The 25998-nt window shown below is 37.9% G+C and overlaps 1 protein-coding gene across 1 annotated transcript in view; it reads left to right on the top strand.

Moving 5' to 3' along the window:
* The window catches only part of LOC102228252 (proteasome activator complex subunit 4B-like), a 49272-nt gene that overhangs the window by 19646 nt on the left and 3628 nt on the right, over positions 1–25998 (top strand). Inside the window, exons 19-46 of the mRNA XM_005794779.2 lie at positions 221–424; positions 1950–2107; positions 2393–2488; positions 2570–2625; positions 2748–2804; positions 2887–2942; positions 4544–4642; positions 4743–4805; positions 4906–5001; positions 5098–5229; positions 6829–7038; positions 7132–7268; positions 7483–7536; positions 8853–8982; positions 11868–11949; positions 12762–12915; positions 13378–13444; positions 13546–13671; positions 14845–14997; positions 15111–15215; positions 16245–16336; positions 16499–16630; positions 17367–17569; positions 19008–19093; positions 19332–19460; positions 21548–21703; positions 23382–23520; positions 23673–23806. Of these exons, the coding sequence (XP_005794836.1) occupies positions 221–424; positions 1950–2107; positions 2393–2488; positions 2570–2625; positions 2748–2804; positions 2887–2942; positions 4544–4642; positions 4743–4805; positions 4906–5001; positions 5098–5229; positions 6829–7038; positions 7132–7268; positions 7483–7536; positions 8853–8982; positions 11868–11949; positions 12762–12915; positions 13378–13444; positions 13546–13671; positions 14845–14997; positions 15111–15215; positions 16245–16336; positions 16499–16630; positions 17367–17569; positions 19008–19093; positions 19332–19460; positions 21548–21703; positions 23382–23520; positions 23673–23806 (3306 nt within the window). The remainder of the gene's footprint in view (positions 1–220; positions 425–1949; positions 2108–2392; positions 2489–2569; positions 2626–2747; positions 2805–2886; positions 2943–4543; positions 4643–4742; positions 4806–4905; positions 5002–5097; positions 5230–6828; positions 7039–7131; positions 7269–7482; positions 7537–8852; positions 8983–11867; positions 11950–12761; positions 12916–13377; positions 13445–13545; positions 13672–14844; positions 14998–15110; positions 15216–16244; positions 16337–16498; positions 16631–17366; positions 17570–19007; positions 19094–19331; positions 19461–21547; positions 21704–23381; positions 23521–23672; positions 23807–25998) is intronic.

Genomic DNA, 25998 nt, shown 5'->3' with positions numbered 1-25998 from the left:
TACAGTGTGCACCGTTCAAGGTCATAAATATCAGAGCACTTTGTCGTTAACCAGAACATATTGACACTCTTTCAAGTTTTTTTATTACTCCTGGGAGCTCAACGCAAGGCTGAGTGTGCCAGACGGTGTGATTTACCGAAGATCCTCAAAATTTAAGGCGCAGCTCTCCAATGAATTGAACGTTCTCAGTTATACGTGTGTGCGTTTGTGTTGTATTTAGGTAATCCGTGTGGATGGCGAACAGCTGCTAAAATACCAAGGGGAGCTGGAGCGCATCCTGCGCGTGTGTGTGCATCTTCGCTGTAAGCAGGCCTACACACTTGCTTGCAGTTTGCTGGAGCACACACTCCGCTCGCTGTCTCTCATCTATCCCACCGAGTACCGCAGCACCTCTGGGGGCTTCGATATCGACCTCCCCATCCAGGTAAAGACGCACTGAAACTTTTACAAAAAAAAAAAAAAAAAAGACAAAACCGCACTCATCATTATTTAATTCCATTTTTTAGAGACCAATAGCTTTCACTTGTTTTATAGCATATTTTCAGCTCAAATTCAATAATGAATATGTTTAAATTGGGTTCAAATATAAAAATTTATAAGAAAATGACTTTAGAGTACTTTGTATATCCATTGGATCAATCTTTCAAAGACTAATAAAGCAGATATCGGACAGTGTAACAATAAATTGGCATGAATTTACTCTTCTGAGAAACTTGACTTTCCTGTAATATATGAAAGTAATTTGATCAGTAACTTGTCAATCCCTCTGATTGTTTTTCTTTTTATTGTTTCATGTTGAATACTTTGAAAGGAAAGTTTTTGTCATTTACACTCTGTTAAACTCTGACTAATGACTCCGACTCATTAAGACTTTGAAAGTCTTGTTCGTTTAAGGTGATGGATCAGCACATGACAGAAAATAACCTATTTTGAATAGGATCTTTAGGCACTTTTCTAACAGCGTGTCACAAAAATGAAAAATAACATAGATCGTACAAAATGACAGACATGAAAAGGCATTTCAGCACCAATAAAGTGGTTTCCAAACAGCGACGAGTTACTTGACACACGATATATCATCAGCAGATTGGATGATATATCTGATATAAACTGACACGTCATTTTATATTTTACATTCATTTATTCTCTTTCCTTACGATTTGAAGACTACACAATATTCTGTTACAGTGAGCTTCAAGTGGGAGAACATAAGTAAAAAAGAAGCCAAAAAGAGAAAATTGTGCTGACTTAAAAATATTGCAGTGGCCTTGATTGTTCCTGAATGTTTTTAGTTGTTTGGATTCACTGAGTAAATTACAAGATCAGAGAACTGCATGAACATGTATTAATCTGCAGGTGAAAATTAAAACTTTTATCTGCTTATCATAGAAATTAAGCCATCTTAATCCAAAAATATCCTATTATTAGTCATTTTATGGACCAAAAAAGGAGGATTAGATTCAATTAGAAGTAAGAGTTCTGCTAACATGCACACATAGATGAGACAATTTGAACAAAGATTTGTTCAGATGATGGCAGAATTACTGTTGACTCCTGTTTTTTTCCTAGGGATCTCTGTTTCTTGTTCCTTTTAAACTTGCAAATAATTTTCTTATATTTATTTATGTACTTGCCACCTATTACGTAGCTGTGGTTCAAACAAGTTCATCTAATGCATCGCATAATTTTTCAATTCTATTTAAGCGTAGTGTAGTCATTTTCTTATTTGTTAAATTTATTAGTTTGCAGAAAAGTTAGTGGCGTTATTTGTTCTCTTCGATTAGACTTGTCTTCATATCTGTTGCATCTGTTTTAAATATTTAAGACTTTGGTAGATGACATGGGTCTGTGGTTTTGAGGTTGACTGGCTGTGCTGGTTCGCCTGCCAGTTGTTCCAGTGGAAAAAAGTGGCAACAGCTCATTGCAGCTCTCTGGGTCTCCTCCTGCAGGACTGGGGCCGAGCCGGAGATGTGGCAGCTTTGGGTGTGTGTTGGCATGTGCCGTGCCAGCAGGAGGAAAACTTTGTTTTCCAGCTGCTGTCGTCGCTCCTGCATCCCCAGCTGCAGCGAATCAAAGGCCACGCGTCTGGAGATCAGCCAATGACCAGGTGCGCAGTCGTTTGTCTCACTTTCGGATCTGCAGAGGCAATCCGTCACACACTCACGTTCAAGCCAAACAAACAGGACGGTGGTCCTCCATTACTGATGGATGAGGTCTGTTCACACCAAAAGAGAAGGCAATACATATGTTTTAACTATCTTTTCTGACTTCTTAATCAAGAACGCAGAGTAGGGAAAGTTGTATTTAGCAGCCCAAAGTGTTGGAAAACCATTGTGGCGTCTCCAGGCACATACTGCAGAGGAAGAAGTGTTATGTGATGTGTCGTTAACAGGGAGGAGTTGTGGCAGAGCTTAGCGATTGTGCAGCACTGCCTTCTTGGAGCTGGGAGCATGCTGCCCCCATTGGATGGCGCGCACATCCCTGACTTGTGAGGCTGCAGTTCTGCACACTAATAGTATGGAAACACGCTTTTTTATGCTGACTTGTCTCACGATTGGCCTTTTCTCAGGGTGCCCTCCATGGTGAATCTGGTTGAGATCAAACTGCACGTAGGTGTCGACTATGGTAAGAACACAGCCACGTAGTGCACGATCAAAAGCACCATCAGTGTCAGTGGGCGATAAGTGCAGCTCATTCTGCATTCTGCATATATACGGGACGTCTGTGTGTCTTCTCCCCCCCTTCAGATGATTCATGGGAAAACTACAGAGTGTCCATCTGCCAGACCATGAGACTGCTGCTTCGTGAGTGGAGATTTTCCCTTTAAAACTCTCTTGTTTGAAATGATACTGCAGTGCAAACTCGTATCCTCTTTCTCTAATCCAGATCACATCCTGGAGCACTCAGAAGATGATACAAAATCCCTTTTTGTCATCATTAAGGTGCCCGATCCTTTATTTCTGTCACAATCACTCTAGGGGATGTCAAACTCCTGGAGGTTTTTCCAATTTAAAACCTGAGACCATAAAACATTACTTCAAATGTGACATATCTTGTACAACTTGATTGAAAAAAAAAAAAACAACATAAGTGGAAAAGTATTTAAATTTTTTTTGAAGTTGCAGTAAAATTGTTGCATAAGTTTGTACATCCTAAACTAATAATTAGTTTGATTTCAGTATTCATTGTTCTTTGATGGCAATCTGTCTTAACCTGACTGTATTTGCCCACACTTCCTTGCAAAAGGTCTTCAAATTTGTCAGATATTTTGGACATAGGCACACAAATTCTCAGTCTCAGAAATGTAAGACAAAACTAACATGCAAGTAATATTTCAGCAAGATACAATCTTTTTTCTTATGGTAAAATTCTAAGAAAAGTCAGAATTCAAGAAATTCTAGGATTTTTCTTAAAAGGACATCACTAGCAGTTACTTTTAGCTTTTGGATACCTCAAGAGTACTTGCCTAGTTCAATTTTTGTCTTGATTTCTTTGAGTGAAATCTGCTAATGCAACAAAATGTCAAAACATTGTCAAACTATAGCCCATTTTTCCACAAACTTTAGCCAGGCCTTTAGGAAGAAGATGCTTTTTTCTTGCAGCCATGCTTCTTAGTCTTGCTATAAAGGGGAAACCGTGGAGACGGTTGCTGCATTTAGGACACAATCACTATTTGGAAAATTCCTGCAGCTCCTAAAAGTGTTTCGATTGGCAGCTTTCCTGACCAGTTTCCATCTTTTCTTTTCATCAGTTTTATCCCTGCTGTCCCATATTTTCTCCAGTTATTGATGACTGTATATATTGTCATAAAATGACTTGGAAATTTTGATGCTCTTCTCCTGTTTGAATCCATTGTATAATGAGATCATTTTGGTCTCTTGTAACCTTTCTGGCTACAAGAGAAACTATGGCTTTCGCTGAAGATATGCAATGGTGCAAATGGGCTATGTCTATTTGAGGTTAGTCAGATTCACTTTAAAGTGGACCGGTTATGCACATTTCACATTTTGCACATTTTTGTACTTCCATTTGTGTCTCAGCTGCTTCTAAAAACAGCCCAAGAGATTAAAAAACACCAAGACATTCTTTGGCAATAAGTTAATGTTTTTTAGTGTTTGGAAAGTGAACCATTTCAAAAACCTCCTGATTGTTATGAAACAATTGATAGGCACTGCACTGCTACCTGGCAACCCTAACGAAGCCCAGCCTGTCACCTAGCAACCTAAGTTGAGCTCCAGCAAATTTGGTCAGCTGGTTTTCATCTGTATGCAAAACAACAAGTGTTTTGTTGTTGACTTACATTCAGAAACCACTTGCTGAATGGTGAGAAGTATGCAAGAGGCTCCACTTCTGCTTTTCAAAGATGTATGCATCTGTTTGCAGCCATTTTTACATGAGCGTAAACGTTGAACTTTGGGGGTGTGGCCAGCAGCAGCTTATTTGGATTTAAAGTGACAAGAGGCCCCAAAACAGCTCATCCTTAAAGGATGTGTGTACACTTTTGAGATCTGCAAAGGCTCACTGTTCTCCATTTTGCTTGCAGATCGTCAGTGACCTCATGTTTTTCTGCGGCACACACAAGAAGGAGTTTGACTCACGCTGGAAAAGCTTCTCTCTTGTCAAGAAGTCAATGGAAAACAGGGTGAGCTGGTAGAATGACAGGTTTAGGCCTGCTTACTGTCATCAGTTTCAATAAGTAACTTACAGGATGATTTAAACGCCTTGCCTTTTCGTTTTTACAGCTTCTTGGGAAAAAGCAGCACATCAGAGCACTGCTCATCGATCGGGTTCTGCTCCAGCATGAGGTTCGCAACGAGAAACACACTCATGCCAGAAAATAAATCTTCCATATTTTCCAGTGGTGAAAATTGTATTTATTTATTTTTTGTTCTTCCTTGCGAGCAGATGAGAAAACTGGTGGTTGAGGGCAGTGAATACAAAGTGGTTCATCAGGAGCTGCTCTGTGATCTGCTGCTGCTTTCTACCAGCACGTACAGCCAGGTAGAAAACTAAATTCAGAACAAAGTCTGGCTCCCATTTTCGCATGATGCTGGGGTGAAACTGGAGCTAACTGTGCAAACACACATATTCCTGCAGGTACGTAGCAGAGCGCAGAGCGTGCTGATGACAGCGATGGGAACCTATAGCTTCTCTTATAGAGACATGATTCCCCGTATGTTACAACTGCTGTCTCCACAGAACACCGCGGGCACGGAGCAGCAGTTCAAGGTACTGGGAACACACACGTCCAACACATGACTCCTCAGAGCTGCCTCTCTCTCTGGTGCTGAATATAAAAGACATGCTAAACTGCATCGTCTTAGTATTGATGGCTTGGTTAGTGTCACTGAAATTGGTAATTCTGTGGATTCTGCCCTGATTTTGCATGTTTTCAACCAGATGTTGAGGCTGGAAGCCTGGTTTTTCTTTTCCCTGCTCACACTTTACTTTACAGTTTTTGCTTAATAAGGTCTAAGACACACAAGTCACAGATGTTGATATCATATTGATATCTGCTACATCACTGAGGTATAGCCAGAGGTCTACAGTTTACACAGCAGCCCGACAGGTGGCAATAATTCACTACTAACATATTTAGCAGGAAAAAAAAGAAAGTTTTTATTAGAAATTTAGCTCAGTTGTTGTATCCCGGAACAATAATTCATCCTATTGTGAATAACAACAATGTCATTACGCAGCTTTTGTTCAATAGTTTTCTGGTTTTGTTTCTCCTTTCCTCTCTATTTCATTTGCGGTCTTGTTGGTGTGTCGTTTCTTTGTCACTGTGTGACAAACACATTTTATTTTATCATTCCAGATCCATTGTGGCAGCACATTTCTTTTAGTCAAACAATCTCAGTTGTTTACAGAAGGGCATGTAATACCCTGCCACACTGGGAAAGATGATGACATTTAGAAAATACTAATGTGAAACCATGAAATGAACACAAAGAGTCCAGAAGGGTGCTTTAGTAAAACTGTGCTCTGTTTGGCATTAACAAAACATAATATGGATGTAATGAAATAAGGGTTTCATGGTACATTTTACTGTTCGGTACATACCTCAGCTTTTACGTGACGTACAGAGGAGAAACAGTGACAAAAAGTGCACTTTTTTTGTTTTCATTAGTTGTTTTATGACAGGAACTGTAATTAAACGTGCTCACTGAATAGAGCAGAGTTCTTGTTTTCAGAATTCTGGTAACAATGTAACTGGTATTGCAACACAAATGCTCTTTGACTGGCGAATTGCTACATAGCGCGGATATGATGTAAAAACCGTCAAATTAACAGTGAAAATGTCACATTTCTTCCACTCTTTGTTTGAGCTGGCTTAAAAATTAGCATTATTCAAAAATGTATGATATATCTAAAAGAATTTTCAATAATTTCACTGAATTCTATTGGAATCAACTAGGTCTCTTGCTCTTTGGTTACCTAGCAACTCACTCACTCGCTGGTTACCTAACAACAACTTGCTGAGTAACTTGCGCAGCAACGGTTTAAGGTTTCACCACTTAAAAATGAAAAGAAAAAAAGTGTTGAGTGAAAACTGTGGATAAAACAGAAAAAAACATCTTATTTGCTTGTCAGTATTTCAGACATTTAATACAAAAAAGGAATCTATAATTATCAATATCAACACTTATATTGTGACACATTTTTTAGCCATATTGTCCAGTCTATTGACTGACATTGAGGGATTGTGTTCGTCACATTCAGTTTTGAAATCTTTATCTCAATGCCTTCACATCACTGATTAATAGGCTGATTATATTTTTAAGGGTGTGTATCCATTTGACCTCTTTTTGTTCTTCTTTTCTTCAGGGTAGTCTGTACTGTCTCTTGGGTGCTCCCAGTGGTTTCTGTCCAGCAACCACACGGGACTGGGATTGTGTCGGGGAAGTGTGGCCCGCTCTGGTCCGATGCGGACTATCACACTCGGTGACCCTGGAGAAGCCCTCCATTGGTCGACTGTTTGATGACATCATTGATAGGATTCATCGCCTTCACGACACCATTGGAATCTACTTCACTGTGAGACACACATCTATTAAAAATCATAAAAACTATCCTTGACTGTGGTCTGTTAACTGTGGGTCTTTCTCCTTTGTTCACCTTCCTGTCTAGGTGTCAGAGAGATGTGTTGAGATCGCCAACCAAATTGCACAATCTAAAAATCCAACACCTTGTTTGAAGCCCCCGTCCAAAGAAGAAATAAAAGAAGGAATTCAGCGGCAGCGAATCAGAAATGTTGTTGCTGCAAGGTAAGAATATTAAAATAAAATAAAATAAAATAGGTGTTAATAGTTTTTACTGTCCAACAGATTTGACATTTTCATGTACTATAGGGTAGAGTTGGGTGAAAAATAGCCAATTTTAATAATCTTATAGGCTACAGAAGAGCTAGTGGGAAATTTTGTTGCTGTTATTTGTAGTCAGTTTAATGCTTCTGAACATTGCTTCTTTGTTTTCTCACAGGAAATATGAGAAGCTAGTCAATGACCTGTTGGATTGCCTTGAAGACAGAGACCTGTAAGTTGTTTCCTTACATGTATATTTTGTGCTGTGTTCACACATAGAAACTGAAACAAATGATGAGATTAATAGTGTAATGTCATTTTTTTTTTTGTTACCAAGCATTAGCAATGCTAGCATTATTACAGGAACCGTGGTGATTTTAGTTCACCGGAGTACAGCTTTTTTACAATATGAACACTATTTAGGCAATTGCCAATTGGAGCACACAAATACATAAAAGCTAGGGCTAGCTCTCCGGAAAAGCTAGAAGCAACTGGAAGTTACAAAATAGTAGCATTTTAAAACCTCAGTGAGACATTTCTTCAAAAGTAGTACTGGTAGGTTAATTTTGAAGAAGTTTCCTTTCTCCAAAAGGAAACTTTTGGAGAAATAAGAAGACACAACTACATAAATGCTAGCATTAGCTCTTCAGAAGCTGTGAGAGTTATTGAGAACAGCTGCAGATTAAAACTGTTGTTGGCCATTACTTTATAAGTTGTGGATTATATACATATTTTATGACTTTAGGTACATGACAACCATTAAGGCAGGCAATCATGGCCAAAAGAAAGCTACATAAATGCTAGCATTATCCCTGCAGAAAATAAGAAAACTAGAAAAACTCCTATAAATGCTTATTTTAAAAGTTTTAGAAGGCTTCTAATTCATTTGTTGTTTTTCTATCACCAATCATTAAGGGGGGAAATGACAATAAAGAGGAAGTGATTCACACTTACTGCATTTTACATTGTTAGCATGAGTACTGCAGCTAGCTTTGACAGGAAGTGAGATATGAAAACTTTCATAAGTTCAAAAGTTATGGAGATGATTGTTTGTAGATTTTTACCATGTGGCAATCATTTAGGCAGCTAAAAGTTTGAGGAGTAAAAATAACACATTAGCATTAGAAATGCAGCAAAATGAGATGCTAAAGAAAGATAACAAGTATACATTTCAAACTCTCTTGAGCAATTGCTTCAAAAATTAAGTGATCCTTATTAATCAACGTCCAGTATTTCTAGTGCTTGAAAATATTTTTGTAGTAGCTAATGAAAGTCACCATGATAGAAATTCATCCAGCAATGAGTGATATTCTGCCAAGAAACATTAAATACAGTCCTTTGTATTGACTACTGGTAGATTTTTATTTAACCACAGCACCCTCTGGAATAATTGCCATCCTACTTATTGGCTCTTGCTGGTGTAGTTGAATGTTCATTTAAAATGTTTTTTCACCTGAATATGCTTTGTGTTTCACAGAGAATTTCTTTTTTGCTGCCTGAAATTACTTTCTTTTGCCTCTGTGGTCTATATATCTGTTTTTGTTTCAGACCCTGGAAGTTTGAGCACATGGCCACAGACCTGCTGGCTCTTCTTCTGCGAGACGATCATCCTCTTCCACCTGATGCTGTCCTCTACTTCACACAAACCCTTGTTCATGACTCCATTAGCATACGCAAGGTCTGCATCTCTCTGTGTGTGTCTTATTATTGTGTTTTTCTTCATGGTGTATGGAATCTAAACACTTTCCAGGTATCTGCTTTTCCCTCAGGTTATAAAAATGGAAATAAGGTGGCTGAAGTGCTTTTTAGGTGCTACTTTTCCAGCTGGAACATGATGCCTAGAAACATAAACGTCCTTTACTTTCTTATGCCAGAGCACCTTATCAGCATAGATATTGAAAATCTACTCTCACATACAGATTCAGGTGTTATATGACATAGTTTAAACACAGATGTTCAGCTTTCATACTAACATCATAAAGTTTATTCTAGACAGATCTCATTACATTTATCTTCAGCAGTAAATAATATCTAATAACACACAGCAAAGCGTTATCCAAGGTTTATTATGTTAGATCATATCAGATACTATGTGGCAGGAAATTATGTGTGTACACTTGGGTGCAGAGAAAGTTATAGAGTAAGTGATTCACACTTACTGCATTTCAATTTTGTTTAAGACAAATTTACTCAGTTAATTTTTATTGACATTGCACTGTATATTTCCCAGTTCCACACCAGTAAAATTGCAGTCAATTCTACAGTTAATGGCCTGCACTGATAGAAATGTGTTTTAAGGCTGAGATAAATTAAAATTTAATTCAATCTGATCATGACTAAATTTAGAAAAAAAACAACCTATTATCTTAGTTAATCAAAATTGATTTATATAGTGCTTTACTAAATCCAACATTTATTAATTTATAACAAAATTGAAACAAAATGTATATATATACACACACACACAGAGACAAAAATAAGCACCAGCAAAACATTGAGAATATGTAAAATATATATAAATAATACTCAAATAAATAAGTCTTAAGTTTAGGCTTATACGTACCTGATCTACAATAGCAGTTACAATGGGAAGTAGTGCATTCTGGGAGCAGTTTCAGTAAAGGAGCGATCACCTCACTGTTTGTACCTTGACCTTGGGATTTCTAAGCGGCCTTGATTTGAAGATCTTCACACATTTTTTCTGTTTGGGAAAGAAATCTCATGTTGCAAGACAATTATTTTATAATTTTTTATACTGCAATGTATCTAAATGCAATAGAAAATTTTATTTTGAAGCTATTTACACATATTTGCTCGGCAGTTTGCACCAGTGAAAGGGTTTGAGACAAAAATGCAGATCTTCATTAAAGCAATAAAACTCTTAAAACTCCGGATCCTGTTCTGAAATCAGTGTTAATATTACAGCAAACTCTACTGAAACAGACATGATTTGTCCCATCCGTTATGATAGAAGCAGAAGAAACAAAGCAGCAAAGTATATCCACCTTATATCTTTTGTTTCATAATGGCCACTAACAGCTGTTGATCATAATTCAGTAATACCAGTTAAATCTTGCATAAAAGCAGCAGCATCAGCATTTTATCAGCAGCACAGCAGATGGCCAAACTCAGCCAGATCACATCTGCTACTCAACGACTCTCTTGCTTTTCTGCTTTTGGTTTTTATTCTTGCAAGTTGTAAATGTCCTCCTCTTCTTCCTTTGTTGGCTGTAACTTGCTTAAAAGTAACCAAATTTAAAAACAAGGTACTCTGCCAACAGAAACATGGGGAAAATACATGTAAAAGCAGATAAATCAATCAATTATAAATGTCAGTAGATTCTAGTTATGTGGGACCTGTGCTCATTTTACTCTTTGCTAATAACCTGATTTTGTGTTGCTTTGCAAGAGTATTTATAACCCTGGGGTTTCATTTTGTCACATTATAATGATTATATATATTGGTGGGATTTATTGTGGAAGACCAACGCAAAGTAGTTTGTAATTGTGACATAAAAGGAAAAAATCTTTTGGTTTTCACAGTTGTTTCTAAAAGGAATCTGAAAAGTGTGGTGGGCATTTATATTCAGCCCCCTTGGTCAGTATTTTCCTGAACTTTCACTGCATTACTTTTGGGGCAAGCCTCTACCTGAATTACACATCTAGAGAAAAAGTTTTGCATCTTTATGATGCTGTGTGATTTCTAATAAACAAAACCTAAAAATAATATCCAAAGACTTAAATAATGTAATACAATAGAATTCAAAATGGAAGCACAAAGCCAATATTGTTAACATTCAAACTATACACATTTTTAATATGATGCAGCTAAAATTAACAATGTTTTTATCTGTTACTACTGCTAAGAGGCATTGCTAGGGATATTTCCAGTCAAGTCAATTTAGATGATATTGCACCATAGTGTTTTTAATCTTGAAGAAGTAAAATAAGAAACATTATTTCTTATTTCACATAACAGTCATCCATCTAGAGTCAAGCATTCAACTGATCAATATGCCAAAACTTTCAGGAGACTAATGTAGCAAAGAGAAAAAGAAAACAAACATAAAGGACTGTGAAGGACAACTAAAAAGAGAAATGTGGTTCTCTGGATTTCAAAAAGTGTACAACAACAGAGCAGAAGCCTGTACTGAAAAGCACGGATTTTGATTCAGAAAGGTGATTTAAAGTTTAGCTGTGATGTTAAAACAAAATGTCTGAATTATATTTGTGATATGCTAGATAGCTTTGTTTAGGAATATAACCAAAAGATATCTGCTAAGGTAAAACCCAGTGATATTTGTACTCATTCACAAAAATGAACTTTAAATCTGTAACACAATAAATAATTCACATGCATGTTTTGCTTTATTGTTATTTCCATCAGATAAATTCAGCATTAGACATCTGTGTTTTTGTGTGTATGTCTGTGTTTTTTTTTTCTTCTTTTATTGGGCTTTTAAGAACAGGGGATAAATTTAGATTTAACATTCTGTATGTGATCCAGAAACTGTTAAGCATTTAAACATTTATGATAATCAGTTTAACCTTTCTTTCTGCTAGGTCTCAATCTCAGCCATGGCAGGAATCCTGAAACAGCTGAAGAGGCCGAGAAAGAAAGTGACTGTTAAGCCTTCGGATATCAGTGAGTTTATACGCTCCAAGCTAAATCCACGATCAAATTAGAAGTAGAATACTTGATTCTTGTTGGAAAAGGGCTTCAGAAGTAAGTTTTATAACATAATGTTGAGTCTTGCGTAATTTGTGAAACCATAATGGATTCCCACCTATTCATAGCTGTGGATTTGTGGATTTTTCTGTGTAATATGACTCCCAAGTTATTTGTGGATTTTTTTAATGAACATATATAGAACATTTAAAAGAAAATGCAGCTTGGCAAGCTGAAATTCCCCTTGTGCAACACTACTTGACTCACTCCTGGGATTTGTAGGGATGCCCTGACATGTGCATGTTAAGGTTGTCAAAGTCAAGCTAGCATAACTGACCGACTTCTCTTTTTCTGGCTATTTTATATTAAAACTTTTTAGTGAATTGTGAACTTTATCTAATTGTTGTAGGTTTGACAATTAATAGGAAAGCACTGCATGAATTTTTCTTTTATATATTACATTTAGTACATTTAGTGAGTTGACAACTTGACATCTAAAACTATTGGTAGTCATGGTCGACAAGCAGTTGTTTTGCCCTGCAGCAGGAAACTGGATCTTGATGTCACACTGCATGATGTCAAACTGCAATGTATCTATAGACACGCATATTGTGACAGCTTTTATTTGATAACCTTAATCATGCAAAAAAGAGGAATATCCCATTTTGTCCTTTTTGTAGAGCAATTCTGCCTCTGACACTGTGAGGTAACCAGAGCCATCCTGCTTTTTGCCTAAGCTGACATGTAAATGCATGTGTTGTAAAATAATGGTTTCTTTTTCTTTTTAGGTGGGATCAAGGATCCAGAGGGGATTTGTGTTGGGGATCGTGAGGGAAACTGCTGGCTGCAGTATGACAGCAGCAACCTGCCTCTGAGCCAGGAGCAGTGGGACTCTCTGCAGTACGTGGAGAAAACTCACTGGGGCTACTACTCCTGGCCGAGGTAAATACAAAATGACTAATTGTTGCGCTGGTGGATTTGGAAACTGGAAGGCGGATTAACTGCTTAGTTGGAAGGAGCAAAATAGCTGATTGACTCAAGTGCCTGTTTGATTAGAGGTGGGTCTTTGTGGCTCTGCAGCCACGGTTATGTCCGACTGACTGCCGGATGACTGATCTGGGTTGGTGGATCACTTGCAGGGGGTTGAACTGACTTCCTGTCACGGCCCGGCCCAGATAAGGCAGAATGAACGACTTACTGCCTACCCCAAATAGAAGAATTGATGCATAGGCAGAGGCTTGGCTGTCTTGGTATGCGAACTGCATGCTGAGTAACTGACTTTGTAATCATCCATTTATCCTCGCCGCTTATTTGAAGACACTGTGTGTCTATCCAGAACTTTTTCTCCCTTTGTGTTGTTATCTATAAATCACAGCAGCCTCTTTTGTCTGCCGCTTCTTTCAGAGAAATGATGATCTATGCATCTTCCGAAAAGCCACAAGATGACCTGCCATACGAGGAGATGAGTGAGGTGTGTGCTGATGCTGCACCGCACACATACACACACACGCACAATAAAACAAAGATCTCTCTGTGGCACTTTATTGTAGCATTCACTTGTGTGTCAATCAGGGCGAGAAGATCATCTTTGAGTACTTCTCGGACCCTGATTTCATGGACCAGTTGATAGAGTTTCTGTCTCTGGAGGAGCGGAAAGGGAAGGACAGCTTCAACCCGCGCCGCTTCTGCCTCTTCAAGGTACAAATTTGACCTCTCATCCACTGACAATGTGACAAATACAGAGCAAAAGCACAAAATCTAACCAGGTTAGGTTTTCTAGTTGTACAAGACATTTCTCTTCTTGTTGTATGTTGTTTTTAACTTTTTTGTACAAGCACTTTGAATTGTCTTTGGCTGAAAGGTGCTATATAAAGAAAGTTGCCTTGCCTTGCCTAGTTCAGGGCTGGAACTAACAATTATCTTACTTATTCATGAACCTATTGATTATTTTTACAATTAATTGATTAATCAGATTTTTAAAAATGGCCACATTCTGCAGATTTGTCTTTTAACTAGATAAGCCTTTTCATACATTATTAGAAATACATTAAAACATGTTATCAAACGGACCTCATTCAGACACTTTATTCATCAACATGGCCGTTTTGGGTGCAAGTCCCTGACATTTGTCAAATTAAGTGCCAAAAATAACAATAACAGCGTTCCTTTTGTGAATTTAAACAATGCAACGCAAAACTTATGCCACTTGGAGAGCTTTTGGTAGAACATATTTACAGACAAAGATGTTGTATCTATATATTGTACAGTTTTGGCTTTACTTTTTCCTCTAAATATTTAGTTTTTTCAGCAAATTGTCTTTTTTAACAATTAATTGATTACTAAATTAGTTATTTCAATAATCCATTAATTACAATTAATTAATGATTTCAGCCCTAGTCTAGTTTCTGGTGCAAATATCTTAGGACACGTGAAATAAGACAAAAACTGACTTACAAGACAAAAGATCTTTAAGTTAATAATTCGTTATTCAAAAGTACTAGTTCCACTGGCAGATTAGCTCACTTATGACATGGTAAAAATGTCTTGTAAGTGAAACGTATACTTTATTTTAATCAATATTAAGGAATTGTTGACTTAAACATACATTTATTTCTTGCTGAACTTAGTTTTGTCTTATTTCAAATGTACTAAGAAACTACCAAAAATACTTGGTAAGATATTGTGTTTTTGCCATGTATTTAACGGGGAAGTGCCGCAGCATGCCGCCTCAGGTCGAGCTCCACCAAGGCTGCAATTACTGTCTATGTCTGCTGTAATTTGTTTTTTCCGCCTAATTAAAAAAAAAAAAAAAAGACAAAAAAAAACTTCCTACTTACCAGTCAAAACCGAATGCTTACGTTTGATTGGCAGGGGCTGTTCCGTAACTATGGCAACGCGTTCTTGCCAGTGTTGTGGCCTCATCTGGAGCAACTCGCCAGCAACCCCCATGAGAGCTCCCAGCGCTGCTTGTGCGAGATTACGGCCGGACTAATCAGAGGCAGCAAACACTGGAGCTTCAGCAAGGTGCGCGGCAGAAATCCCCTCCGCACAGCTTCTCCGTAGCAAAAAAAAAAAAAAAAAATCCCGTCAATATCAGTAAAAACTTTCATTACTCTGTCTGTGTGTGTCTGTGTTAGGTGGACAGGTTATGGCAGCTACTTTGCCCTTTGATCAGGACAGCGCTGAACAACATCACTGTGGAAACCTACACAGACTGGGGCACATGCATCGCCACAGCCTGTGTGAGTCACTCGGCTGCACTTCAGAAAGAAATTGATTTTTATGTAGTTATTTTCAGCATGAATTGAAAAGATCAGATTTGGTATGAGTCACAGGTTAATTTTCAGCAGTTCTGGCTGCTTTGCTCTTGTGATTATTATTACAGTTGTTCCCCATTTGGCAAAATGTCTCAATGTGTTTGCGGTGGAAAATTTGTTTATCCTCTCAATAAATTACACAAATTACAATGTCACTGAAAAGTTAATTGATTTAAGCTTTCATCACACACAGAACGATTTATTTCAAGTATCTATTGAAGTTAATTTTGGTTATTTGTGACTTTCTGTTAATAAACACCAAAACCCACCAATAACGAAGACCAATAAATACTAATGGTCTGCAGCTTCATGGAAAAAAAGCAAACTTCTGACTTGACATATTTCTAGCAGGCAGTCATTAACACTAAGGCTAGAAAATCATGCAGTTGCAATATTACTGGCGTTAATTAGGCTGACATATCTATTATTAAAAAGAAATTAATTTCATGTTTTCAATTAAAAGAAATAAATGCTTAAAATGAATCAATATGTGTGTAAGGAATCTGTCTAATATAGAAGCTTAATTCTTTGAAATTAACTTGTTGACAATATAATATCTTTAGATCTATATTTTAGTACACAGTTCCAGCTAACGCTGATGCAACTTTGTGATAACTTGTAAATGAAAATATCCTTCTGTCTGATTTAATCTGTATAAATGTGTTTTCTTGATCTATTCTAGAAAACCTCACATTGTTTGACTTTATTAATGTAGGAAAACCAAAAACCTCAGAAGGGCTTGCAAACATTTCCACATTAATAATCCTGCTGACACACAAAGCAGCTGAGTGCATGACAACTATTCGGCCGTGTGAGATAGCCGGGATAAAAATAACACTCTTCTGGTGTGTGTGCGTGCGTGTGTGTGTGTGTGTGTGTGTGTGTGTGTGCGTGCGTGTGTGTGTGTGTGTGTGTGTGTGTGTGTGTGTGTGTGTGTGTGTGTTTGTCCAACAGGAGGGCAGAGACCCCAGGAAACTCCACTGGCTGTTAGAGCTGCTGATGGAGAGCCCCTTGAGCGGGGAGGGCGGCTCCTTCAGGGACGCCAGGTATGAGTAACTATGCACATGCTGTGTGTTTGTGTCACCTACAATATTTCCTGGGATTCAGATTTCAGGCTGCAGTAGTAACCTGAGCTGACACATGCTGCCGCAGTATAACAAAACAGCCCCCTCCTCTTCCTCTTCCTCTTCCTCCTCTGTCTCTGTCAGTTTGCTGTATGTGCTTCAAGGAGGTCTCGCCCAGCAACAGTGGAGGGTTTCTGAACTGCTGCACCGCCTGCTGGCTTACCTGGAGCCCAAACTCACCCAGGTGTATAAAAACGTCAGGGAGCGGATAGGAAGGTAATTACTCGATTAGATCCTCAAGTTTAAATTTGGGTGTTTTCACGCCTGATAGTCTGGTAGACTCAACTCAACTGAGTAGCAAAATTGCAACATTTGTTAAATTTTCCTCTGATGTGGTTCGTTTTCACACTGAATTATGTGAAACGATCCAAACACTTTTGAAAACCTTCTTTACCCCTCACCTGTGGTGGCACTGCATCAAGAACCACTGAAGGAAACGACACAAAGACCTCTGAAGAAGACATGAGCGCAACTGACTTCTTTGGAAAATGTAAACAAAATGGAGTAGCATCAGATTTTAGCACTCGTCAGAGTTCACTTTTGTCCGGTATAAGACCACGAGCCATTTCTCCTGCTAGTGCTAGACTTGCATGTTTGCTTTGGTTATACTTACCCAGAATTCCCTGCTTTTGGAGCTGTCCCCGGTTCACTTGGCGTTCACATAATGCCAGGGATGTCCAAAGTGATTTGGAGGCCATTTTAGGCGGCTCACAGTTTGCTTATTTTGTTCCACATCAGAGTTCGATTAGGCATTCTCACCTCCTCAAACGAACCGTACGGTTTTCGGCAAACAAACTAGAGTTTGATTAAAGTGGACTAAACAGCGCTGGTGTGAATGCATCCATAATCTCTTTCAATCATCCATTTTAAAGCTCAGATTTATCTCAGCTGCCCACTTTGTTTTCTCTCCCCCTATATTACCTCTTCCTCTGCCTTCCCACCCTCTCTCCAGTGTGCTGACCTATATCTTCATGATAGACGTGGCGCTGCCCCACACCAGGCCCACCTCTTCCCCCCATGTGGCAGAATTCGTCACTCGGGTCCTGGAGCGGCTCAAGCCCCTCACGTCGGAGCCGGAGATCCACAACCACGTCCACGAGGAGAACACCCAGGAGACGGACGAGCGCACCCAGGCTGTCAAGCTGCTCAAAACGGGTCAGAATGCGAATGCGGGAATGAGACGCAGGATACGGGGGGGGGAAATATCTAAACGTGCCGTGACAGCTTGTTCTCTTGTTGAAACAGAGGAACAGACTGAATGACACAAGTTAAAAGCTTCTCATTGATTCACCTTTTTAAATTCATTTTTGAAAAGGTAGTGAGGTATTGATCGATGGCATATTCCAAGGGTGTGTGTTGAAGCATTTAAAAAACAATTTAGGGGAAGGACACCGATTCATTTGTTTGGAGGTTACCTTTAAGATATAATTTTACAGGTCGTACAGTTCAGTAATTGCTGCAGGATTTTGTTTTGTTATTGATTTGAACTGTGAATAGTTTTAATTTTAGTCTGGAGAGCCTTCTGCTGCTTTCGACTGGATAAAATCAAAAGTATTTGATCTCACCTGGGCCTGTGCATGAAGTGTAGTTAACGGGTTATACCACTTTCTATAGTTTCTAGTGCAATTACCTTAGTACACTTGAAATAAGCCAAAACTAACTTTGAAGTAACTTTTTAGCAAGATATAGGAGCTTGTTTTAAGTCAATAATTTTTTGATTTCAATAAAAACTCACTTGTTTCAATAGCAGATTATGTCACTTATAGCAAGACATTTTTTCTCACAAGTCTAATAAGCTAAGACTTATTTATTAAAATAAGCAAATATTTCTTGCTGAAAAGTTTGTTCTAAGTTAGTTTAATCTTGTTTCAAGCGCATTAAGATAATTGCACTAAAAACTAGAACACAAATACTTGGTAATATTTTCTGTTTTACCTTAAAATTTCCTAACTCAGGGTGTTTTAAGACTCTTCAATGTGTCTAGCTCCTAATTATATGCTAACATTGAACTTCCTGTTCCAGCAACCTGACTCAACCTTGAAAGCATATCTGTTTCCTACAACCATATAGCTGCTTTTGTGCTTCCTCTGACTTTAAACACATGTAAACATCGTTATTTGAAACAACTCAGTGATTTTGTAAATAGTCAACTTAGTCTTCTTTCCTCAGCAATAACTTACACACCAAAGAGTGTGGCCATCAGCGCAACAAGGAAAAATATTTCTGTGGTTTTTAACTTCTGAATGGCCATTTCTCCTTTTGTTAATCTCAATCAATTTTGTTTATCTCAGTTTTTTGTAGATTATATTGACAATTTAAACAAATCTACCAAGGAATCATTTAATTTCCCATGCTAATTTCAGGGAAATGCTAATCTTTCAAGTTCTTTACTCGCCATTGCACAAACAAAATATCTGCTTATACAAGTCATTACTTACTAAATGAGATGAACCGTTTTTTTACCAACAGATTAATGCAGCAAGACCATGGCTCAGAGTTTGCATGTCAAGTCATTTACCAGTGGAATCTCCTCTCTGTGTTTGTTTGTTTGTGGGCATATCAGTGAATTTAAAAGCATGTTTGTGTTTTGCAGTGTTGAAGTGGTTGATGGCGAGCGCAGGGCGAACCTTCACCACTCCTGTTCAGCAGCAACTACAGCTCCTGCCTGTGCTTTTCAAGGTAACAACACACACACACACACACACACACACACACACACGCACACGCACACGCACACACACACACACACACACACACACACACACATGCCAACTCACAGGTCCCAGCACAGCATTATTACCCACTCAATCTTACTTGGCCATTAAACACAATTTCTCTCTTCATTTACTGAAAATGGTGCGTTGCTGTGTGTCTTCCTGCCTCTCTGTCTCACTCTTGTGTTTGTCTCCCCCCGCAGATTGCCCCAGTAGAGATTGATGAGAGCTATGATGAGATGAAGCAGGATGCGCGCACGTGTCTCTCTCTCATGTCCCAGGGCCTGCTCTATCCGGAGCACATCCCTCTGGTTTTGGCAGCACTGGAGGAGGTACGCACACACAGCGGGATGCTCATAACGCATGCTGCCCTATGGACCTGCTGTCAGGGTTTCAATCCTAATGCTGCCCAAGATGCCGGGTTAGAGAAAGAACAACCTGGAGTCATTGTAAAAAAGTAAAGTAAAAGTATTTTTACTTTAAAGGGTTTCTAAAAGTTCAGGGCTGCTCTTCATCAAATCTGACTGAACCTGAGGTGTTTTACAGAAAACAGGGTAAAGTTTTCTCTCCTTAGCAGCTCCAGATACAGATCAAGATATGCAAATATAATTGAAACAAAAAGTGGCCTTATAAAGAATTAATACTTCTGATTTCAATTTAAGAATGTATCCACAACATTCTACTTCACAATTATGTGCTACTCTGTTGTTCATTCACATAAAATCACAACCAAAACCTTGAAGCTTGTGCCTAAATGTGTAAAATGAATGAATATTTTGCTCCCTTTATAGACCCAAATGCAGGGCCTGTGAAAATTACTCACAACCTTGGATTTTTTTTAACCCTTTTATCAAATCAAGCATGATCAACAAAATTGTTTGTTTTGACAACAAAAAACTCTTTAATGTCAAATTGAAAACTTTCTACTAAAAATAACTAAAAATATTTAACATAAATTAAGTGATTTCGTAAATATCCTTCCTTTTAAAGTGACTTAATTCAATAGCGATCCAGCCAATTGGTGCTACCAGCCTCCACCAGGAATAGAGATCACCTGTCTCAAGTGTTTAATAGTATTGTGTTTGGATCATCTATTGACTGAAGATGTGAGAATTCTCCAAGCAAATCAGAGAAATGGTTATTAAAAAGTCAGGGTAGGGGTGAGCAGTTATTATTTATCATGAAAACATATGGGGCAAACTTAGCAGAATTCTGATTTATTGTCAAGATAAATTTCAGTTCCTGATGGGAAATAAAAAACAAAGCTGAAAGTATGATCAGAAATTACATTTTTGCCATTTTCTCCACTGTTCCACGAGAGCATCAATAAATACCAAAAACACAGATAAAGTGTAATGTGGAGTGATATAGATCACACTTCTTTTAAGGTAGCATCATGAAGAAGCCTATTTCAGATGGGAATGTTTTTCAAGAATAATATTTGAGTTTGTGGCGCTATGAATTGAGAGCCATGCTGTCACGGCCAGTTCCCTAAACGTAATAAATAGGTTTTTTTTTATCGTAATTTATCATTATCACAATTAGGTAAACCCAATATTTTGAGGTAGCACCTCAAAATATTGTGTCCATATCGCCCACCCCAAATGTGCAGCTCTCTCATCATCCTGTTCCAGCATTAAAATTAAATCACTTTGAGTAGGACACTGCAAAGCTGTAGTTTCATATTTTCTTTCAGGATTTGGTTTTACTTTTCTTTCTGTGTATCCTAATTTCAAAGATGCAAACTGTTTTTAAAATGGCTTTCATGAATATCAACACATGCCGTGCTGTTGAGCCTGAATTGCAGCATTTAGATGAACCTGCAGTGAGGATTATGCATCTCTTTTGAATCCACCTGTGCATAATCTTTCTCACAGTAGAATAATGAGCTCGTAAATGTTTGGCAGTGATCCCCAAACCCTGATAGATATTTGCTTCAGATGTCATTCCTCCTTAGCAATGGCCAACACAATCACTCCGGAACAACATTTTTTATAAAGGAGCTCATATTCCTGATGATCAGCTAATTAATGCGTTTTATGACCTGCGGCTGTCTCTGTTTGTCAAACACTGACCAGGTGTAATATGTAAGTTGATGTTAATCTGAGGTTGGGTTTACCTAATTTTTAAACTTGATAGAGAACAATGTTTTACATTACATCCGGATATTACAAATGCTCTTGACATTTCCTTTATACTAAGCTACACTGTGAACAAATTGAGATCTCCTGTGGTATTATTTGGTCTTTTAAGGCTTTTTTTAACATGTGCATATAAAGAACACAACTTCACTTGGCAATATTTCTTGGGTAAGAAAGACTAAAGTGATCCAGAGATAAAATGACGAGGGGACCAGGAGTTTCCATCACATCCTTTTACTGTGACTAAGTCGTTCCTTTTCTGTGTCCTCTGTGTTTAGATGGCGGCCAGCAGATCGTGGCACGCTCGCTTCTCAGTACTGACCTACCTCCAGATCACAGTCTTCTACAATCTGTTCACTCTGCTCAGTTTGCCCGCTGAGGTTCTGCGCATCCGAAAGCTGGTGATGCAGCTGCTCCTGGATGAACAGCTTGAGGTAATATGCTTAAAAAATAAAAAAAATATAAAAAAAACTGGACAGGAAGCGCAGGTTTGATGCTGCCATTTCTCATAAAGCCTAACTGACAGAGGATTATAAGAGGCCACTTATCCCTTTGCTTATTCTCATTCCTGTCTGTTCATGATTGTTGCTTAAAAATAACATCACTGCTCACTGCTACTACAGAGAAGTTAATGGAGCTGCTTTGCATGCTTTCGGACTTATGTGTTATTTCTAAAGAAGGATGTCCAATGACCTGAGGGCCATTTGCGGCCCTTTTGATGATTGTATGTACAATTCTGCAGTGGAACAAATCTAGCTGGTTGATGCATTTTTTTTTTTTTTACAGAAAAAGCAGTACAATAAAAATAATTTCTAATTCATTAACCAGATTTCTGAATTCAACTTACTTTTGTAGTAAAGAGAACTGCAGACAGCCAACAATTTTTAGTCAAAATCAGACGTGGGTTCTCCGGACCACTGCTTACTGCAGCAAGAACTTTAGAAGAAAAATTGACTTCCTGTTTTTGTTGTTGAGCTTGGACTAAAAGGGCCAAAAAACAAAAGAAATCAATCCAAAAAACATTGTGTACATGTTTGTATAATAATGCCAAACCCTTTTTATGTTTTGGAGCGACAATCATTATAGATCACTTTTTTTTTTTTTTTTTTTACAAAAATCTGATAATTTTGTTCTTCTCAGTAAAGTCTTGCATGTTTAATTTAATATTGAGTCAATAAAGTAAAAAAAAAAGTGAAATGAATTTGATTTAACATTTTTATTTAAAATAAATACATTTTTGTTGCCTTCCAAGTGGTTTCAACTTCATCATTTTGACCCTCACATAAAAAGTTTCAAAGTGGATGAAATTATAAACTTATCAATATTCCTACATCTAATGAAAACCCCGAACTCTTAATTCCTTGAAAACTAGATTATTACAAAATACCAACAAAAAGTGATTTATAATGTATAAATTTAAGTCTACTGAAGTCCATCATGTGAAACTTCACCAAACTCTTGAATAAGGTTTGATCCACAAACCTCTTCTTTGTGCACCTTTTTCTGCCACTTAACTTCTCATAAATATACTCGGGACACTAATGTTCAAGATTTTTTCAGAGCTCTAAGCAATAATAATCTAAACAAAAATAAATGCTTAAAATATATGCTTGTGTGAGTAATGAATGCATAACATTGGAGCTTCACTTTTTCAAACAGATTACTAGCATTAATTAGCTTTTTGTACTTTAATTTGCTGAGATGCACCGTCTTTGGTTTTAACTGTTAATCTTTCAGTAAGTTCTGTGCACCGTCTGCTAAAACGTCAATAGTTTCTCTTTATTTGTCTCACTGGCCTTACAGTAAAACCTCTAAACTGATTTCTGAATTTCTGATCTGGATTCACAGCGCAGGTTAAAAAAAAGAAAAATCAATGGCTGCATCTGAATTACAGTTACTGTTTATGATATTTAGCAGAGTTGATGAATGATTTGAAACTGTTCTCCTTTTGCTCAGTGCTGTTTCCTAATTGATGCATAGAGGATTAGTGATTCCCTCTTTTATTTCCTCTCTGCTCCCCCTTATTTGTCCCTTTAATTTACTGCTTTGGATTTTTAACGGTCTGGTATTCCTTGTTGCTCCACTTCCCATTTTTCTCTGTCTTCCCTGAAGGTGAGGGACATGGCCTGCACCACCCTCAGTGGTTTACTGCAGTGCCAGTTCTTCCCTCTGGACTCCTGTCTGCAGACACAGCTCCAGACGCTGAGTCAGACTTCCCTCCCCAAGGCCAGAGGAGAGCTGGCCTCCATGGGTACACACATAAAACACACACACAATTACACAGCGAGGCAATCACAGTAATACTTGCCCTGTTACCCTTTCTTCTCACAGGGGAATTGTGAGCCTTGAAATTCTAAAGCCTGTTTTAACTGTGTGTGTGGGGGTGCGCGTGTGTGTGTGCAGACTTGGTGCGGCGCCACGCCGGAGTGCTCGGTCTGAGCGCGTGCATCCTGTCGAGCCCCTACGACGTCCCACAGTGGATGCCGCAGATCCTGATGGAGCTGAGCGACCATCTCAACGACCCGCAGCCTATAGAGGTACGCAAGCAACACGCGCGCGCCTGCAGCCAAACGACGCGCTCAAACCAGTGCGAGCTGAAAGAATACAATTTCATTCTCCAATTGAGGAGAAAATTATGTCTTTGGCCTTTCTTCAAGCATGAAGCAGACGTACAATGTAATCCGCAGAGCAGACAGTGTGCTGGTGAGGATAATTTAGTGCTTCTTTTGTTGCAAAGTGGGGGAGATGACGAGGAATAGGCAATAAACGCATCTGGGAGTATATATTCATATGTAAAACAACTAACCACTCTATTCCACAGGATAGTTGGAGTAAAGTTCATAGAAAATGACACTTATTTGAAAAGGAAGCCAAAGGTTTAGGTGCATCCTTTTTTTTTTCTTTTCAAAATATAACCTGGAATTCAAATCTGTTTCATTGGAGTTTTGAATCAAATGTAACATTACATGAGACTTCCAAATATTCATAATTATAAAACAAATGAGAAAATGTTGAAGTTTTAAAATCTTATGTCCCGTTTCCAGACTTCAAACATGAATTTGAATATGCAACGACATTAAATACAATAAAACACAACTTAATGTCATGTTTATGCAATATATTATGTTTGTACAATGTATTGTTACGTCATAATATGAAAGAGTTTGAAGATTTATTTCACTCCATGACAGCAATACACTTTCATTGGTTAACAAGTTAAGTATTTAGTTTGAAGCTAAATATTTTCTTCAACTATTACTGTAACCATTGTATCGTTGTATATTGTATATTCAAAATTGTTCTAAATATCGAATTCATAATCACAGAAAAACAGCACATACACCTACACAATTATCATAGATTGACGTAAACTGTACAGATTTCTCTGTGGGTTTAGCAGAGACTGAGCGCTCCCCGTCAGGCTCAGTGCCTGAGCTGTGAGCACCAGAAATGAAAACAATCACTCTTTCTTTCACTGTAGAATTGGAAATGATAGCCTGGGTGGCCTGAGGAGAAAATGAAAGGGTAAAAATGTCACACATTAGGGGTCATGTAATGTTACCCACCAGTTTTTTTTTGTTTTTTGTTTTTTTTTCAGGTCTACAGTTGATGTTTTGTCATAGAAACTGCTGCTAAGCAAGAATTGGTCTTAATTTGCTTCCTGGTCTACTACTCTACTTCAGTTTCAGCTTTTTAAGGTTGTTTCTGTCCTCTAGGAGTAATTATTCTACCTCAAAATGAATGCATTGAAATAATAGGTAACATACAGTACAGACCAAAAGTTTGGACACACCTTTCTAATTCAATGGGTTTTCTTTATTTTCATGACTATTTATAAGGCAAGAAATCCCACTTATTAACCTGACAGGGCACACCTATGAAGTGAAAACCATTTCAGGTGACTACCTCTTGAATCTCATCAATAAAATGCAGAGTGTGTGCAAAGCAGTAATCACAGCAAAAGGTTGCTACTTTGAAGAAACTAGAATATAAGGGGTATTTTCTGTTGTTTTACACTTTTTTGTTTAGTGCATATTTCCACATGTGTTATTCATAGTTTTGATGCCTTCAGTGTGAATCTACAATGTCAATAGTCATGAAAATAAAGGAAACTCATTGAATTAAAAGGTGTGTCCAAACTTTTGGTCTGTACTGTATGTTAGATTTTCTGAGCAAAATCCTCCAACATATTGATTTAAAATGCATCTAGAGAATGATTTTAAAAAGCACAGGTTTAAATAAATATTTGAGTTTGGGTTCCTCCTTTTCTTAAGAGCTCTGAGGGCAATAGTGTAAAACAAACATGCTCCATGTTTAAATGATGAGAACATCTCTGAGTTTCACTGATCCACGGCTTAATGCCACGTTTTGAGCTCTTGTTGAATCAGATGACTTTTCACTCAGAACTTGCTGTCCTCTAAATAATTGCTGCCCTGCATTTTTTAAAGTTATATCTGGCATTTTAACATAAATAAATGATTGTTGCCTCATTAGATTTTTATCGGTGTAAACAAGTAGTACGATCGCTTCTCAAACTCGACCGCTGCTGTTGGATTCAGCTCTGCATATTTTAAATTGCTTTAGCTCACCTTTGTTTTTGCACTCTGAGGAGAAATTTTACGCTGATTTGATGGTCGTTTTATGTTTGCTTAACTCCACAATTAGGCCTAAGTGTAGGTTTTATTTTTAAAACAATTAGAGCCGTTTACAAGGTGCAGAAATGTGCTTG

The sequence above is a fragment of the Xiphophorus maculatus genome, chromosome 10 (assembly GCF_002775205.1).
Source record: "Xiphophorus maculatus strain JP 163 A chromosome 10, X_maculatus-5.0-male, whole genome shotgun sequence".
Taxonomy (NCBI): domain Eukaryota; kingdom Metazoa; phylum Chordata; class Actinopteri; order Cyprinodontiformes; family Poeciliidae; genus Xiphophorus; species Xiphophorus maculatus.
This window is presented reverse-complemented; position numbering and strand designations above follow the sequence as displayed.